General features: G+C 35.6%; 3 protein-coding genes across 6 annotated transcripts; 2 read left to right on the top strand and 1 right to left on the bottom strand.

Moving 5' to 3' along the window:
- The first annotated feature begins 304 nt into the window (after positions 1 to 304).
- Positions 305 to 3,547, top strand: LOC110875323 (disease resistance protein RPV1-like). Its single transcript, XM_022123520.1, has 4 exons — positions 305 to 783; positions 867 to 2,031; positions 2,119 to 2,406; positions 2,513 to 3,547. Exons 1-4 carry the CDS (start codon positions 305 to 307, stop codon positions 3,545 to 3,547), a joined length of 2,967 nt encoding a protein of 988 aa, XP_021979212.1.
- A 386-nt stretch (positions 3,548 to 3,933) lies between these two features.
- On the bottom strand, positions 3,934 to 7,263 carry LOC110874138. Its single transcript, XM_022123011.2, has 11 exons — positions 7,104 to 7,263; positions 6,809 to 6,845; positions 6,103 to 6,172; positions 5,879 to 5,988; positions 5,709 to 5,793; positions 5,378 to 5,452; positions 4,841 to 4,933; positions 4,597 to 4,758; positions 4,367 to 4,517; positions 4,206 to 4,301; positions 3,934 to 4,117 (listed from the first exon to the last, which is right to left on the bottom strand). The coding sequence occupies exons 4-11, from the start codon at positions 5,898 to 5,900 to the stop codon at positions 4,028 to 4,030; spliced, it is 774 nt and encodes a 257-aa protein (XP_021978703.1). The 5' UTR covers positions 5,901 to 5,988; positions 6,103 to 6,172; positions 6,809 to 6,845; positions 7,104 to 7,263; the 3' UTR covers positions 3,934 to 4,027.
- A 7,181-nt stretch (positions 7,264 to 14,444) lies between these two features.
- LOC110877236 (serine protease SPPA, chloroplastic) lies at positions 14,445 to 18,013 on the top strand. Of its 4 annotated transcripts, none has more exons than XR_004866818.1 (10): positions 14,445 to 14,729; positions 14,847 to 15,685; positions 15,797 to 15,900; positions 15,961 to 16,001; positions 16,084 to 16,160; positions 16,481 to 16,550; positions 16,657 to 16,811; positions 16,885 to 16,987; positions 17,119 to 17,214; positions 17,806 to 18,013. XR_004866818.1 is itself a non-coding variant. In XM_022125393.2 (10 exons), the coding sequence occupies exons 4-9, from the start codon at positions 15,890 to 15,892 to the stop codon at positions 17,165 to 17,167; spliced, it is 504 nt and encodes a 167-aa protein (XP_021981085.1). In that variant the 5' UTR covers positions 14,471 to 14,729; positions 14,847 to 14,896; positions 15,629 to 15,685; positions 15,797 to 15,889; the 3' UTR covers positions 17,168 to 17,214; positions 17,806 to 18,013. The 4 variants fall into 4 exon arrangements, 3 of the variants coding, with proteins under 3 accessions (XP_035833325.1, XP_021981085.1, XP_035833324.1); XM_022125393.2 differs by lacking the exon at positions 15,961 to 16,001 and having other exon boundaries at positions 14,471 to 14,729; positions 14,847 to 14,896; positions 15,629 to 15,685; positions 16,084 to 16,199; XM_035977432.1 differs by lacking the exon at positions 15,961 to 16,001 and having other exon boundaries at positions 14,468 to 14,729.
- The last annotated feature ends 690 nt before the right edge of the window (positions 18,014 to 18,703 follow it).

The following is an 18,703-nucleotide window of genomic DNA, read 5'->3' as shown; positions in this document are numbered from 1 at the left end:
GAGAATCCCTATGCATTTAATTCGAAGAAAAGGTTAATGTGGTGTAGACTATGACGAGAATAACTATGCATTTAATTCAAAGAAAAGGTTAAAGATTGCACCCAGTCGATTAGAATAAAGCCCACCTCCCAACTTGTCACTTTCACCCTGTTTGTTTGTTTGTTTGTTTGTTTGTTTTTTTTTTCTGAAATTGATTTGTACCCAATCAATTCATACAACCCCACCCCACCCCACCCCACCCCCCACACACACACCCACATACACATACACGTACACACATAAAGATTTCGTTCTGTTTTATTCAATGGCTTCTCCTTCAGTTTCATCAGTTCAAAAGATGTTCATGTATGATGTCTTCTTGAGTTTTCGGGGTGAAGACACCCGCAAGACGTTTGTTGATCATCTCTATCTTGCTCTTCACCAGAAAGGCATTACCACTTATAAAGATGAAGAAAGAATGGAGAAAGGGGAAAGGATCAGTGATCAGCTTATCACTGCCATTGAAGACTCGAGATTTCACATAATTGTTTTCTCCAAGAACTATGCTTCTTCATCTTGGTGCTTAGACGAGCTCGTCAAGATTATGGAATGCCAAAAGACAGTGGAGCAGACTGCTTACCCCATCTTCTATGACGTGGAACCAACCGAAATCCGCAACCAAAGTGGGGTGGTAGGAGAAGCCTTTGCAAAACATGTAGAGAAAGAGGCTGCTGGGAGATGGAGAGATGCTCTGATAGAAGCAGCCGGTCTAGGTGGGTGGGAGTTGAAGAACACTTTGGATGGGTAATTCGTTCATCTATATTCTTTAATTATGGTTCTTTCTAATGTTATAGATTTGAAATTAAGTGTTCATGTGGGATTCTGAGTATTCTAATGGAATCATCTTTAACATGCAGACATGAAGCAAAATTCATTCAACAAATTGTTGTAGAGGTTTCACTAAAGCTACATTTCTTTAATTCAAGCATTGATGAGAGGTTAGTAGGCATGGAGACCCGGGTAAAGCATGTGGTTTCATCATTAGAAATTGATTCTGATGATGTTCGTATGATTGGGATCTGGGGGATGGGAGGTAGTGGGAAGACGACGTTGGCCAGAGCTGTTTTTGATCACATATCCATTTGGTTTGAAGGTAAAAGCTTTGTTGAGAATGTCAGAGAAGTTTCAAAAGGCTCTTTGTCTGGTCCGAAGAAATTGCAAAAACAGGTCCTTAGAAATGTGTTAAATGATCAAGGCATTATTGTAACAAGTGTTTATGATGGAAAACATATGATGAAAAAGATGATGGGTAGTAGAAAGGTTCTTGTAGTTCTAGATGATGTGGATGATATAGGTCAGCTTGAAGCGTTAGTTGGTGATGCTGCATGGTTTAAGCCGGGGAGTAGAATCATCATCACAACAAGAGATGAGCAAGTGTTGAAAGCACATCGAGTGAACATTATTCATGATGCATGTTTGTTATCATATAAGGAAGCAATTTGTCTCTTCAGTAGGTGTGCATTTGGGAGAGAGATTCCAAATCATGGGTATAAAGAGCTCTCTAGAAAAGTTGTACATTATGCTGCCGGTCTTCCCTTAACAATCAAAGTTTTGGGTTCATTTCTTTTTGATAGAACCCAGGGTGAATGGGAAGATACCATCCAAAGACTAAAGACAATTCCGTTGAAAGAAACTTTGGAAAAACTTGAAATAAGCTATAATGGTCTAGAGGATGATCAAAAAGAAATATTTCTTGATATTGCTTGCATACTTAAAGGTACAACTAAGAATAGAACAATCAGAATACTTGAAAGTTGTGGGTTTCGTGCTCATATTGGTTTAAGAGTTCTTGAACAAAAATCCTTGTTAACTATAACTAAGGATAAAGATGTTGCTTCGCATTTTTATGATGATTTTGAGAGGTTGCTCCTGCATGACCATATAGTGGAAATGGGAATGAGTATTGTTCGGCGCGTGCACCCTGAGGAGCCTAACAGACATAGGCGGTTATGGATTAAAGAAGAAATTGAAGATATACTAGTTAATGAATTGGTAAGATTCTAATTTGCATATAAAGTGGAAAACTAGAATACTTTTAGTTGTTATCACAAAATTTATAATATAATCATATATTTACAGGGTACTGAATCAACAAGAAGTATACAACTATGGAATTCGGATCTCCATCCAGCAATAATTATGAAAGGTCTTAAAAAGATGAAGGAACTTAGATTTCTTTGTGTGCTACCTGGAAGAACATGGCAAGTTGATGAAGTTAACCAACACTTACCAGATGCTTTACGATCTCTATCTTGGCTTCGTTACCCTTTTCAGTCTTTACCTACAACGTTTCAAGCAAATAAGCTAGTTAACCTTGAAATGATTAGGAGCAAGATCACTGAACTTTGGGAAGGGGGAGAAAGAAAGGTAAAATAATGGTTAATTTGTTGTTTTGTATAGTGTTATATTTCGTCACTACTCTGATATATGTGGTTTTTTTTTTCTTTTTTTTTTTTTTTTGTTATCATGAAAGGTTCTTGATAAGATTAGATTCCTTGACCTCAGTCATTCTAAATTAAGAACCTTTGACATTAGAATGACTCCACATCTCGAGGAGTTATATCTTAGTGAATGTCCAGATCTTCTCAAACTCCACATGCTAGGTGAATATCCAAAACTCAAACTCATCGATCTTAGTGGTTCTGTGGAGGTGCATAAGCTTCACCTTGGGATGACTCCACATCTTGAGAAGTTAAATCTTGAAAGATGTTATAAACTTTTAGAACTCCATTTGACCGTTGAATGTCCTAACCTCAAATTCCTTGACCTTAGTTATTCTCAGGTGAATAATCTTAACCTCAGGATGACTCCACATCTTGAGAAGTTAAAACTTAGCGGATGTGCTCGTCTTCAAGAAGTTCACGCTCCCATGGGATGTCTAAATAATCTTTTCTACTTAAACTTACGTGGTTGCTCGAGGTTTGAAGATTTTTCTGTTGACAAACGACGTCAAACAACTAGTACTTCTATACTAACTGCAACAACCGTATATGAATGCCCACTGCATCCTGAGAATAATTTGCCAACGTTTCAGCTTACATGTGTTTATGATGAAACTATATCCTCATGGTGTGGAAATATTGAGAATCTTTTTTCTTCTAGTCTGTGTGCTTGCCCAAAGCTTGAGTCATTTTTTGCAAGCATTTGTGGTTTACAACATGTAAGAGAGCTTAACCTCGAAAGCAGAAGAAGTCGGAAGGTGCCCAAGGATATTTGTCAGTTAGAAAGTCTAGAGAAGCTATCTATGAGGATGGATGAGATTAGGCATCTTCCGGATGACATTTATATGTTGAAACATCTGAAATCACTTGATCTTCAATATTGTGGGCGTCTATTGCAGTTGCCGGAGGATCTTGGTAGGTTAGAGTGTTTAGAGGAGTTAAACCTAAGTAATTGTTCATACTTACAAGATATCCCGAACAGCATATGTAACATGAAGTGCTTAACACTAGTACAAAATAACTTTTTTGGTGCTGTATTTTATGCTTTATTTTATGTTGTACCATAGAGCACCAACAAATATACCACCAAATAATGGGATTTGTTGGTGCTCTTCAATAATAGCACCATTAAATCTCCAAACACACCACCAAAAAATCAATAATGAAATACATGTCCCACCACCATTAAATCTTCAAACACACCACCAAAAAATCAATGATAAAAAACAAGTCACTGCACCATTAAATCTTTAAACACACCACCAAAAAATTAAATATAGAACTAACACGTGTCAAATAATAACAAATCTACATATCACCAAAAAAACAAATCTCCATAGCACCAAAAAATAAGACAAGAAAAAAAATATAAATTTTTAATATATTTTGCAAAATTCCAGAATTTTTGGTAATATTTCCCAATATAATTCCAATTACACACAAATGCACATGCTCACGACAAAAGTTAACTAGTATTAAACAACCCAACAACAGGTTCAAGTATACGGAATTACAAAAGTATGAAACACAAACTAATGCTTACAAGATCAAAACATCTTTTTAATAAATCCCGACATTAAATCTACCACTAAATTCTCAATTTGAGATTCTTCAAAATACCCTTCTTCGTTCCAAAGCTAAAAACAAATAAATACAAAAGTTAGATTTCAAATATATATAATTTAATGCAATAAACAAAGTTTATGAATATTTACGAGAACTCACTCGGTTAACCAAATCATGTTGTATAGAGTCGATAAACTCTTTCATATGTTTGATTACCATATACCCACATTCACAACTGCCTTTCTGTTGTTTGCACTGCATCATATTGACAATGAATTACTTTGACCAAACTATTTTAAACAAATAAAGTATTCACATACCTGTGCCATGTGCCACTTAAAATTAATCTCAAAAACTTCTTCAGTGATTCTTGACGAGCTTGTAATTTTTATGGGTCTTCCCTTCCTTATAGAATCAACAATATTGCCGAATTTGAAATCTGGGCAAACAATTATAAGCGACCAATATTTACTACAAAAATAAAAATTATAGAACATATTAAGTATGTATTGTATGCGTGTGTGTATCTATGGTGTGGACTTTATATTACCCGGCTAAGTATGATGCAAGATAGAACACTTTTTTAGAATGAAGCTCACATATTTCTTTTACGTTTTTTTTAACGTCTTCAAGAAATGTTTTACACTGTGATCCAGTGATTTTTTGTGGATTGAAAAAAGCACACCTAGAATTGAGCGACTCAAAGAAATGCCTAAAAATTGTGACAAAGTTAGTAAATTCAATTCTATCTAAACATGTTATGGTACCATATAATAACAATAATAGCAACTTACATGGCAAACCAATGTAATATTGTGACATCAAGCCGACCCTCCAAAAGCATGTTTAACAATTCGGAATACAAGATTGTTACATACAAGAAATGCCTAAAAAATGTGACGAAGTAAGTAAATTCAATTCATCGGTAATAGTCCATTGTAACTAGAGTGTACAAAACAATATGTTAAACAAAATAATTAATTAGCAAGTATCTCATATTTCTCATAATCTATAAAAAAAATATATATAATACTTTTGCTTCCAACCATAGCTCATCAAACCAATTTACATGAACTTCCACTTCTGTATTGTATTGTATTGTGTATGATAGTGATTCCTTACCAGTCGTGGGGGGGGGGGGGTTAGTGCACGGAACTCCCGGCCGTCGGAGTATTTCAACTCACGCAAGCTAGCTTAGCCCCATAGCTGCCTGGCGATGATTATCCCACCCGGAATTCAATACTTGGGGTTGCCAAGGCTCGAACCCAGGGCTCTACTGAAAGAAGGGATGAGGCTGGCCAACTGGGACACCCGAGTTGGTTATTCCTTACCAGTCGTGATGATCTATGAATGTGGTGTTTTTATAATGAAAGTTTCTTGACAGCCAGAGTTGTACTCCACAGAAGCTATACATGTTCAATTGTAAAGAAGTGAACTCCATGTTACCAAAAGTAATTTGGGGATATAATCAAACTTTAAAGCTAAAACAGTAAACAAATAAGAATTAATATAGGAATATACCAATATATTAAATATAATTAATGTTTATTTTAATGAGTTAATAAACTCATTAAAACCAAACATGACATACAGCCCCCAAAAACATCATTAGAACCTTTAAAACTTAAATTAACATGAAACTAACAAACCAGAACTTCTTACCGAAGATTGTAGGTCCAATTTTCCACCAAAACAAGTAGTTTAAACCCTTTATCTTGCAGTAAACAGGAACCAAACGCATCAGCCCCTTAACTTATTTACCTTCAATAATAGATACCAAAATCACTTACAATCTTGGTAAACATTAAACATAATGAAAACAAATCGTTTACCATCGATGACGGGTCGATTCATCCACCAAAACAACCCAAATCAAAAGCTTGCAACCTTCATATCATAGCAGCCCCGAACAGGTTAAAAACAACTTAGAACTGCCATACACCTAAGTTTTGCAATATCCCAATTCTGGCGTCAAATAGTTAACTAAGAAATCAAGAAAAATAAATAAATAAATAAACTGCATTTGCATAATCAATAAATATTAGCTAAAAAAGACCTTGAGTGATGAATAAGAGAATCCACCAGCAACTAGCGATCCATGATGGGATATTGATGAACCGTCTAATCTAAAGCAAGCAGACAAAGATCAAAGACTTATGAGCTCAAAGCAGACCTAAAATATATGGCTGGAGGGTGTGGGGGCACCACCCCCGCCAACTCATCATCTATAGCGCCCCGGGGAGCTATACCTCCACACCCTCGGATTTAAAGAGGGGCGCTATAGGAGGGGTTTCATCATGGTAAAGATGGAGAAGGGGCGCTATAGGAGGGGCCCGCTTGATTTAAACCAATGAAATCTTTTTTTTTTTAATTTTCTTTAATAGGGGGCTCCATCCACACCATGCAAATTAAAGGAGCTCCATGGTTGAGGTGGATCCTAGGTGGTGCTAACGTGGCCTGATAAAGCCCCTAGGGGGCTACAACCACACCCTCCAGCCTTAGTGCAAAATGAAATTTTGCAAGAGGGCACATAAATAATTATTATGGCTGTAAAGAAAGTGTAGAAACAAACTGGTGGAAGTGTTGATTTGCTCAATTGTAAATAATTACAAAGGTCTTCAAGTATGGAATTGTACAAACTCTTGTTCATAACAAAAAGTGACCATGAAAAGCTCAAACAAAACTGCTTAAAATCAGAAACAAAATGTTGATAACATATCTGTAGACAAGAATGATAACATGGCTGAATCTAAAAGACATACCTCATTTTGTTAGGTTTTCCTTCTTTAAACTTCACTTCTGCAGACATGAATGAGAAAACAAGTTAACTATACTAGTAACAAACGAATATAGTTCTATTTATCAACGCCTGCGAGAGAGGTGTTCGTGACATGGCAAAAAGCGAACAGATATCATCTTCTATCGAACATACAAAATCCCTAATTCAGTCATCACTAATACCGGCACATAAGCTCTAATACTCTTCACATATCAAAAACTAAACCCTAGATATAAAAATAAAACAAACTAATGAGAAGCATTGGTTAGAAATCAAACCAGTTCTTATGCATTTTGCTCAGAGACGGGAGGAGAAGAAGAGGAAGACGGAAATGGCACCGGTGAGGAGAACATTTGTGGCGACTTGGAGAGCGGACTTGTCATCATAGGTGGAGATGAAAGAGAGCGGAGAGAAGGGGATCTCGACTTGACGTCTTCAGGGAATGCATGGAGAGGGTGGAATGTTTTGAGATAATGGAGATTGGGGGAAGTTAAATGGCATTTGGGGGGAAAGGATGAATATTGGGGAAAGAGGGCGGGATCATCCAAATTTTTTCAAGGAAAGAAGAAAGTTATAGTATATGATCATGGGGAAAAGATCAAATAGGAAGTTAATTTTGGCTAGGAAGGATAGGAAGCCATAGAATTATGACATGTGCCAACATTTAAAATAAAGAAAAAGGGTATTTTAGTCAATCCAACTCCTTCTTCTTCCTTTTCCAAAACCTAGTAACTTCAAAACCCACCATTTTCAAAACCCACCATCTTCAACCACTTCTTCACTTTCTATCTCAATAATCACTACATTATAGTGCGATTTTCATCACCAATCAATGATTCAAAACGCGATCAACGTGTTCTTCAGCTTTTTTCGAAGAAAACCCATTTTAATTTCATTCAAAATCTTGTTTTTTTTTGTGATTTTGAAGATAATCACTCGATTTGTTCGATTCAATCGCTGATACGTGTTTCTATCATTCAAATTTCGTCAATTGATGAAAAAACCGGCTTTGATCCATGTAAGAAATTCTTTAATTTCATTTTCACGATCTGGGTTTTTATTTAGTCATTGCGTTTTACGATCTTGGCGGGGGTCCGGTGGCAGCAGCCCCTGGTAGCGGGGTCCAAGGGGCAGAGCCCCTGGCTGGGGTAGACAATTCAGACAGTTCACAGACAATTCACAAACAGTTTTATGTGTCCATTGCGTTTTAGAAATAAGAGAGTTTTATGTGTTTTCTGGCTATTGCGTTTTAGAAAAAACACATTTTTAAGTATCTTTAGTCATTGTGTTTTAGGTAAAACACATTTTTTAAGTGTTTTTAGTCATTGCGTTTTAAGTAAAACACATTTTTAGGTGTTTTCAGTCCATTGCATTTTACAGAGAACACTTTCTTTTGTTTTTTTAGGTGATTGCGTTTTAGAAAACAAACATTTTAAGTGTTTTCTGGCCATTGCGTTTTACAAATAAAACATTTCTTTGTGTTTTCTGGCCATTGCGTTTTAGGTAAAACACCTTTTTATGTGTTTTTTGTGCATTGCGTTTTAGGTAAAACACTTTTTTATGTGTTTTCTTGCCATTGCGTTTTACAAATAAGACATTTCTTTGTGTTTTCTGACCATTGCGTTTTACAAATAAGTAATTTCTTTGTGTTTTTGGTGCATTGCGTTTTAGAAAAATGTCATTTTTTAGGTTTTTTTTTTCATTGCGTTTTACGTAACTGGTGGTTTTTCTATTGCGTTTTACGCAACTGGGTTTTAATTTTTTTTAAATATAGCAATAGTATACTCGTTTTAAAGATAAAAAAACGCTCGTTTTTTTGGTGCAATTTTTATAAAAAAATAATGTCGTATGAAAGAGTTATTAACGTTTAAAAAATGGGGGGGAATTGGAGGAGAGAGAAACTAATGGCTTGGATTGACTAGAATGCCCTTGAACAAACTCACGCGCCTCTTTTCTTCCTTTCAATTTCCCTGATTTAATCTTAGCCCTTGATTAGCTTAATGGATGGTCAAGATCACTTCCTAGCCTTCCTAGCCAAATAAACTTCCTATTGTATCTCCACCCTATGATCATGTGTAGTGGTGAACAAACATAATGCCCCCACCATGGGGCATTATCCGATATGTGGCATCCTAGTTATCGTTGGGCATTATAGCAAAAGTGACGTAGTGGGGCATTGTGCCAATAACCCCCATTCAATCATTTCACAATTATTTTTTTTAATTTAAAACAAAAAAAAACTTCATTAATTTAAAATAAAAATTACACTACTTGAAATTAAAAAAAAACGGAAAAAAAACCCGAAAAAAAAATAAAGTTAAAAAAAGAACATGATCTAGAGTCCATATTTTTCTCTAATTTTTTGGCGACGCATTTGCGCAAGGATCAACGCATCGCCTTGTAGGTGGTCGATAGGTTTGGACAAAAACTCAATGTCCTTTTCCATTTGTCTCGCCTCTTGCATCTCGTTAAACTTTTTGGTTTCGGCCTCTCGTTTATCATTATCTTTTCTCTCTTATCCACTCACAATCACTTTCAAAATATAATTAAAAAATTATAGGGGTGAACATTGTCCCCTCAAATATACAGATGAACAGTAGCATTTTCTCTCTCCTCCACTCACAACTACTTTTTATACTCTTTATATTATAAAAACTCCACTCACATATTTTAGTGGGTTAGATGTGAATGCTCGCATTAGACCATGCGTACTGGTTAACCCCTCATATTTGGGCGTTTTGCGTCATGAGACAGTACAATCAGTAATGGGGCATTATGGGGCGTTTTCTAAAATAAGTGTAGTGAGGATGTGGGCATTGTTGGGCATTATGTTAAAAGGGGTGTACAAATTAAATAAAATAAAAAAACTAACAAAAAATACTATTGGACAACAAAAAGTAGATTAAGCATCATTGGTCAAATAATTTCTTCTCCGGCGTTGTTTTAAGAACGCCTCATTCAAAAAATTGCAAATCAACGCCCAACGGGGTGGAGGAATTGGCGTGGTGGGGCTTATAAAAAAGTTCCAAAAACGAACGACTACGGGTGGTCTTACATCCCTTCCCCTGTTTTTATGTGAATATTATGAAAAGTTGTTATAAGGGGTTATGAGTGAAGGAGAGAAGATGTTACTGTTCATCTGTAAATTTGGGGGGACACTGCTCACCCCTATAAAATTTTTAATATTTTTTAAAAGTAGTTGTGAGTGGAGAGGTAAAAAATGTAATGATAAATGTATAAAAAAATCTTATTTAATTGAAGGAGAAAGAAAAATGTAGTGATTTTTAGTATAATTATAGAGATGAAGATAGGGGAAGGGATGTGAATGCTTTAAGAGCTATATTAATTGTTAATATATATTTTTTTTGAACCGCAAATTTGGATCACTGACGGACCTCTGGAATATCATCGTGCCACCCGCGGAACCACCCGATCATATCCATCTCCACTAGGCATAATGCATATACACCAATTCAGGAGGAAACCCAATAAATGTGGGAAAACACCCTTGTGGGAATCGAACCCAGGACCTATTGGTCCCAAAGCTTTATCCCACCCCCAAGATGCCACTAGGATATAAAGTCATGGGCATTAATTGTTAATATTTATTATTTTATTTTTATTTGTATCAAAATATTATATTAATATTATAACTAGGGGAGTGGTAAACCCATACGTTACGTCGGGACGTATCGCAATAGGGATGAGCTAGGTACCGGTATTCAATACTGTCAAATATGGGTACCAGAATCGAAAATACTCCGTACTGTACCAAACAGGTACCGATCCGAAAGTATCGTTACAGAAAACGTAAAAAGTGGGTACCGAATAGGGGTTGAAAATAATTCGGTATCCGTACCCAGTACCAAATGCTCATCCTTATATCGCACACCATAACAATAGATAAATAAATTCATAATATAAAAAATGATATCACCATTAGTAACCAATTAAATTGCCATCGGGTTCATTTGAATCTGAATGGTTATTATCGGCATCAAGGTATGTATCGTTGTTCTCTCTGTTATCATTAATGCGTGAGTTGATCGACGACGTGCTATGATCAAGTAGTGACTCTCCATGCATTGACCAACAAGTGTATTTAGGCATAAAACCATTTTTCACCAAATGAAACTCTGTGACTGTGATATCATTAAAGCTCATAAAATTATTACAAACTTGACAAGGACAAGAAATCATCCCACTTCCTTTATTCACCCGATTAGATTCGACAGCCTTACGAAAACTTTTAACACCCACTATATATATTGATGAATCATGCGAAATTTCGTACATCGAATAAGCACGCGCCATCTAAAAATTAAAATAAACAAACAAATGATATAAACTTATGTAAACCAACGCTTTAAGATGGTGGATCCTAACCCACTTTTTGAATATTCTATCTCATATGTATACATCTTAACGGGTTGACTATATAAGAAAAAAATGGGTAGCATTTCCCCTTAACTCTCTAAGTATGCGTATACTCATGACATATCATACATACAAATGTCCACATATACAACTTTATTTTGTATAGTTTGGTGTTTCGGTGCTATTTAAAAGTTTAAGCCTCAAAAAATCAATTTTATTTTGTATTTACGCCTAAAAAATCAATTTTATTGTGTATTTTGGTGCTATTAGCAACCTTAGCATCAAATAATTAATTTTTTGGTGGTGTATAACTTGTAAGCCTCAAATGATTAATTTTTTGGTGGTGTATAACTTGTAAGCATTTAATAGTGGTGTGTAATCTATTTTTAAATGGTGTGTTTTGTTATTTGGTGCTTTCTATTATAAGATAGCACCAAAAACATGAAATTTACACCACCAAAAAATTTGTTTTGTACTAGTGTAAAACGTTTACATCTCTACCAGTGTTGTCATCTTAAGAAATTGCCAGAGGAACTTGGATGTTTAGAATGTTTAGAGAAGTTAGACCTCACAGGTTGTATATCCTTACAAGATATTCCTAATACCATTTGTAAGATGAAATGTTTAAAACAATTACATCTCACTCGTTGTCGTGATGTTGAGATATTGCCCGAGGAAGTTGGAAGTTTAGAATGTTTAGAGGTGTTGTGCCTTCACGGGTGCGAATCCCTGAGAGATATTCCGAACAGCATTTGTAACATGAAGTGTTTAACATGTTTAACTATCTCCTATTGTACTCAACTTAAGAAATTGCCGGAGGAACTTGGATGTATAGAATGTTTAGAGGAGTTAAGCCTAACGTTTTGTACATCCTTACGTGATATTCCAAACAGCATCTGTAAGCTGAAACGTTTAAGACGTTTAGATCTATCATATTGTAATCGAGTTAAGAAATTGCCGGAGGAACTTGGATGTTTAGAATGTTTAGAGGAGTTAAGCCTAACGGATTGCACATCCTTACGAGATATTCCAAACAGCATCTGTAAGATGACACGTTTAAAACGTCTAGCTCTATCAGGTTGTCGTCAAGTTCAGAGATTGCCAGAGGAATTTGGATGTTTAGAGTGTCTAGAGGAGTTAGACCTAACAGGTTATAAATCCTTACAAGATATTCCGAACAGCATCGGTAAGATGAAATCTTTAAAACGTTTAGATCTCTCAGATTGTCATCAAGTTCGGAAATTGCCGGAGGAACTTGGATGTTTACCGTGTCTAGAGGAGTTAGACCTAACAGGTTGCAGATCCTTACTAGATATCCCGAACAGCATTTGTAAGATTAAATGTTTACAAAATTTAGATCTCTGCGGTTGTATTCGAGTTGAGAAATTGCCAGAGGAACTCGGTAGTTTAGAATGTTTGGAAGAGTTGAGTATAGAAGGTACGGCCATAAGTTGTCTTCCGCAGAGCATTTATCAAATGAAAGATCTGCGTATTTATGGGTTAAGTGGGAATCTTGAGTCGAATGATTGTTTTTTTCCCGACGGCTTCTTCTGAGCGGAGCTTGTTACAATCAGGTCAATGGCGATTATTGGTGATTTATAAAGAAGGTTGACAAGTTGATGATTCATGTTAGAAAGGTATGTATTTTTACCTCCGTGTATACTTATTCAAGTTACTTACTGTAACATTTAAGTACTTAACAAGATATATTGATTCTCCACCTTTAGTTGGCTAGACAAACAACACTACAATTTAAACTTCCACGGACGCAAGAATCCTCGTTAATTCCCAATTCCCGGTATGTTTATCAATTACCAGTAATCCGTCGCTAAGTTTCTGCATTAATTCATGAAAAAAATATTATTTCCCTACTCATTCCAGTTTTTTCTGTTATAAATATATACAAACACAAATCAAACTAAAAATATGTACAAATTAACAAAACTATTCAAACAACTATGTTTACAAAACATGATGAAATTCACAATTGCATCAAAGTATTATGTTCTTTAAAGACACTATAAGTATCAATTAATATGCAAACACAAACTACATTACCACAGTAGTAGGCAATAGCCACTAAAATTTGCTACTGTTTTTCTCGGTGGCAAATTTATCTACCTATTTCATGAAATTTTAATTAGGCCGCGCTCCACCTCCCTTCCCCTGGACTAAAAACGTTTATTAGGCTTGGCGGTGTGGGGGTCGGCTTGGGCTCGGCCTGCCCCGTAGCCGCACCCAACACCATTCCCCCCCCCCACGCGCGCGCGTCATCATAGACGTCCCTCCTCAGACGTTGAAGACGACCACTAAATGACAAAAAAATGGGACAGTTGCAAAAGAGAAAAAAAATTAAATTAAATCTAACCATAGTTGTCAATAGCGGCTATAGCGCGCTATGTAGCCATGCGACCAAGTGTCGTTATATGGGTCATAGCGACCAATAGCGTATTTAGCGGCAATTTTTTTTTATGTAAATAGCAATTAGATATAGTTATAAACTAGCTGGATTTATTGGTTTTTGTTAAATATACATGTAAAATAGCATATATACAAGGGTATTTTGATGTAATATACATATAAAAATTTTCAAAATTCTTTTTCAAGTGCAATCGCTATTTATAAAATAGCCTTCGCTATTCGCTACGCAGCCTATAGGTGCCTTGTCGCTATTCGCTATCAACAACTATGAATCTAACGGCTTAAACAGAATTCAATAATTTTTTTTATTTATAAATACAACCCCACCACCCCATTTTTTACCCACTTCAACCCCATCTCTCTCTCAACTTTCATACTTGTATAAAAAATAGGCATGTCTTCATCTTCTTCTTCAACGTGGTATTCGTCATTCGGGTGAGAACGAAGCTTTTTTGCAAACGTCATTATGTACGCAGCTCAGAAGTTCATGGACGAGGATCAAGAGTTTGAAAAGTCGTCACAACGGAAAACTAGGAGAGCCGCCTTAAACCGAGACCGAGAAGGTATTTTATTTTTTTTAGAGTATGTTTATTTAAATCTAATAATGAATTTAATTTATTTTATTTTTAGTTTTTAATATATAGCCGGCCATGATAATTTAGTGGCTGATTATTTTGCCGACATACCTGTGTACACAGACGAGATGTTTCGACGTCGGTTCCGAATGAGTAGGCTCATCCTCCATTTCCAGTGTTTCTACCTTGGAGGGGCATCCTCCAAGGACTATGATGTCGATCCAGCCTTAGGGTTTTGTGTGTATCGTTCACAACATATTCCCCAAGTCATTATGTACTCAGCTCAGATGTTCATGGAGGAGGACGAAGAGTGAAACGGGCAAACTAGGGCTCGGCTCGTGAACAGCCCTAGTGTGTATCGTTCACAACATATTCCCCAAGTCCCTAATTTCTAATTTCTAGGGCTCAGATTCCCCAAAATCTTCAACAACTTTCAGCTTCAACAATCACTTAATTTCCAATCAATGGCGACTCCTGATGTTCTCCCACGCGATCATTTCTCATCGTCATCTCCATTCAATCCTACCAAAGGTACCGCAGATTCCCCCAATTTCATCGTAACCACAACCTAGGGTTTCATGGCTAATTGTTTGATACTTTGAATTGATCGATAGTGTAAAGTGACACTTGATTTGTGGATGTTTGCAGGTGATGCGCTCGAGAAGAAGGTTGAATACCTCAAGAGCTTGAACGACAGAGTAACAATGATTTGTAGATCTGTGTTTTGATTTAGTTTTACCGAGTGAAATTTTGTGATGTTTCGTTGATTGTTGAAGATGATAGTATGTGTATGCTGATGATATGTGTTTGAACTGTTTGTGATCCTGCTGAGTAACTATTGAATGTTTCGATTTACGATGTAATCTGCGCGTGAGATGGAAGTTAGATGTTGTCTATCTTGTTGTAGTTTAATAAATTGATAGTTGATGGATACTTTCTACACATGTGATCTGTTCTTTATTTCTTATGCATTTTCTTTGTTGTTTTAATTTACATAAATTGATGTTTTGACTGACAAATCTCTATATACTGATGACTTGAGTTTGAACTGTTGTGATTTATAATTTAATGGTGAAACTGTGATCTTGCTGACTAGTTATTGAATTATTGATCTAGTGAGTTGTTTCTGTATTTGCTAAAAAATTGGTCTTCTTGACGTATTAATGATGTAAACTACATGAAATCCTCTGATTATTAGGAATGTGATTACGAATATAATTAGGAGGATCTAGTATTTTATATGCTTGTATTGTAGAATGTGAATGTTCCATTGTTTGAAATTAAATAGTTGTTTGGTATGAGACCTATCTTGGATTTAAGAGGTTCAAGACTGTGACAAAGCAATAACTCATTTTTTTTCCAATTCCATAACATAATTTGCTAAGTGTTACCATATTAACTAACTATCAGACAACATATGTGTACACCAGGTATATACACCAATCTGCCTTTGATAACAATCTGGCTGATATAAATCAGCACAGCAGGTACACTATTTCTCCCTTCCATGTATATACACCAATTTTCTTTGTGTTTTCCCCTGTTAATCTTGATTCTTGAAGTATCAAAGTAAACAGTTACAATGGTTTCTTTTACAGGAAAGTAAAAGGAAGAAATCGAGAGTTTTATTAATGAAGGAGTTTACCAAATAGAGAAGTTGAAAGAAGATGGATGGATAACAGATATCAAATATGATGATGAGGTACATTTTCTAACTTAATTTTTTTTGTAAGATGTTTATGATAATGTTCAACCTTTTCAGGTTAATCTATGTTGAAAACAAGTGAATATCTCCTTATATAGGTCTTTTATTTCTTTTTTTTTTTTTTGCTCCAGAATTTCAAATTTCTCCTTTTATAGACTACTTTTTTACCATATGCTTCAGGAAATACTCGAGAATTAGGAAATGGAGTGTGGGATTATCAGGTGGCAAAGATAGAATTGCGGTTATTAGAGCTTCTGGTAAGTGTGGGATCATCAAAATGATTAGCAAAGTAAGAGGTATGTAAAACATGGTTCCTTTTATCTTGGAAATGTATATTCTAAAGTGTAAAGGACCAACATAAGATGCATAACACAATTGCGTATTAATTGGAACATATAAAAGGTTTGCAAACGATTTTAAGTCTGAAGGACAACATAAGATACATAACACAATGTCATAGTAAATTGCAAATATAAAAATACCTAAGTTACTATTAAGTTAAAGAAAAAGTAAAATACTCTTGTTCCTGAGTAAAGGCAATAAGGACATGGATTTAATTTATTATTTACATTTGTAGATTCAAAAAGGTATAAGGCGGTTATCATCCGAATTGATAGCCTTGGGGGTGATGGTCTTGCTTCTGACTTGTAAGTAATTTTGACCAGAAATTTATAATTTATGACAAACTAATGGGAATGTACAAGCCTATTTAATTTCAATTCTAGTGTATTTAGGATTATATATTTTGTGCAGAATGTGGAGGGAAATCAAACTATTGGCTGAATCTAAGCCTGTAGTTGCATCATTGGTTGATATGGCGGGCAGTGGAGGATACCAAATGGCCATGTCAGCAAATGCTATAGTCTCGGAGAATCTTACTTTAACGGGTTCAATTGGTGTAGTCTCATGTCAGTTACAATATCTTACAATTTTTTTCCTTAACTTTGGAGTTAGTTTAAATTCTGACGAAGTTTGTTGCAGTTAAGTTCAATATGGAGAAACTATATGAAAAGATTGGTTGCAACGAAGAAGTTGTATCAAAGGGACGATATGCTGAGCTGTATACAGATGCTCGCTCATTCAGGTTAGATGATCCTTGATATATATAGGCTTGACAAATATTAATCAATTTGGTTTATTTCCTGAAATACAGTTTCTGTTTAATTCTTATAAGTTTTTGTTATAGTCCTGACTACTTTACAAATATATGTGCAGACCTGATGAACAGAAACTGTTTGTAGAACAAGCCCAATATATGTATTAACAGTTTCGTGATGACGCAGCATGTTCAAGATCAATAAGATGGAGGAGGTAAATAATTAAAAGAGTTAAATGCCATTTTAGTCCCTATGGTTTGGTCCATTTTGCCAGTTTAGTCCAAGGTTTCATTTTTCGCCTGTGGGTCCAAAAAGGTTTCACTGTTGTCATTTTAATTCACTGGATTAACTTCATCCATTATTTCTGTTAACGAGAAGGGCAATTCGGTCATTTTATATGGCTGAATTGCCTTCTAGTTAACAAAATTACATATAAAATGATCGAATTTCCATCCTTGTTAACAAAAAAAAATGGATGAAGTTAACCCAGTGGACTAAAATGACAATGATGAAACCTTTTTGGACCCATAGGCGAAAAATGGAACCTTTAGACTAAACTGACAAAATGAAACCACAGGGACTAATATGGCATTTAACTCTAGTTAAAACAAATATTTAACTAACAATTTTCAAGAGAGAAGCTCAGAAGCTAACAAAGTGTCAAGAAACTATATTTTTTTGGGAAAACAGCTAAACGAATAAAATCTTGTTGAAATAGTAATGAAAACAACTACGGCGTACCGTGGGTGCAATTACTAGTTTTTGTTTATTTACTAATTCTTGGATTTTTTTTCTTTCTTAACAGGAAATTCGGATTCTGTAACCGGACGTAAAAAAATAAAATATTTTGGATACAAGTTGATTCGTTTCATTATTGGTACTCAATACTATTTACGATACATTTTTTTATTTACGATGGTTTTATTTCATGGAAGTCGTCTAATGTAACTTAAAAAATAAAGTCGTATATTAAATTGATCAAAAATGTAGGTCCCTCGGAGGATGAGGTCAAACCTTAACCTTGTTATGTGAAACACACTAGCGAGTGCGGAATCCAAGCTAGAGTGCAAACCGAGTTGAAACAAGCACAAACACAACACACAAAGTTCACCGATTAACACCACTTGTATTAATACGAATGAAAGGTTCCGGTTACAAGCTCAATGTTTACAAATCTGTTTTGCAAACTCTCTAAGTGTGTGTGTGTGTTCTGGACAGAATGCTCTCACTATCTCTCGGGTGTTTCTTGTCTGTCGAAGTCTCTAATGAAGTGAACACACTGCATGGGTTTATATACCCAGCACAAATCATCTGGTCAAAGGATCAGGATTACTGATCGAAACATCATCTTTCGATCATACAGCCATTGAAGGATCCATATATACCTCGAAGGATGGTATATCCTTCGAGGTCCATCAGTATCCTTCGTGGGATATCTTTCGAGTTCATCGAAGGATAGAAACAATCCTTCGATGATACATCCTTCGACACAGACATTACAACCATTTTCTTAACTGTTTGGCCAAGTCAAACCGGAGGATGGTTGACTTGGTCAAACTTACAAGACTAACAAAGACATCGTTTTACATCGTGACCGAATACAGACAAAGTACAGACACAAGTGCACCAACAAACTCCCCCTTGGCTGTAGCTTTGTCTCGATCTTGATCATCTTTGATCTTCGTGTCTTCAAGACTCTGATG

Source organism: Helianthus annuus, chromosome 9 (assembly GCF_002127325.2).
Source record: "Helianthus annuus cultivar XRQ/B chromosome 9, HanXRQr2.0-SUNRISE, whole genome shotgun sequence".
Lineage (NCBI taxonomy): Eukaryota > Viridiplantae > Streptophyta > Magnoliopsida > Asterales > Asteraceae > Helianthus > Helianthus annuus.
The sequence above is the reverse complement of the archived record's forward strand: the minus strand, read 5'-3'. Positions and strand labels throughout refer to the sequence as shown.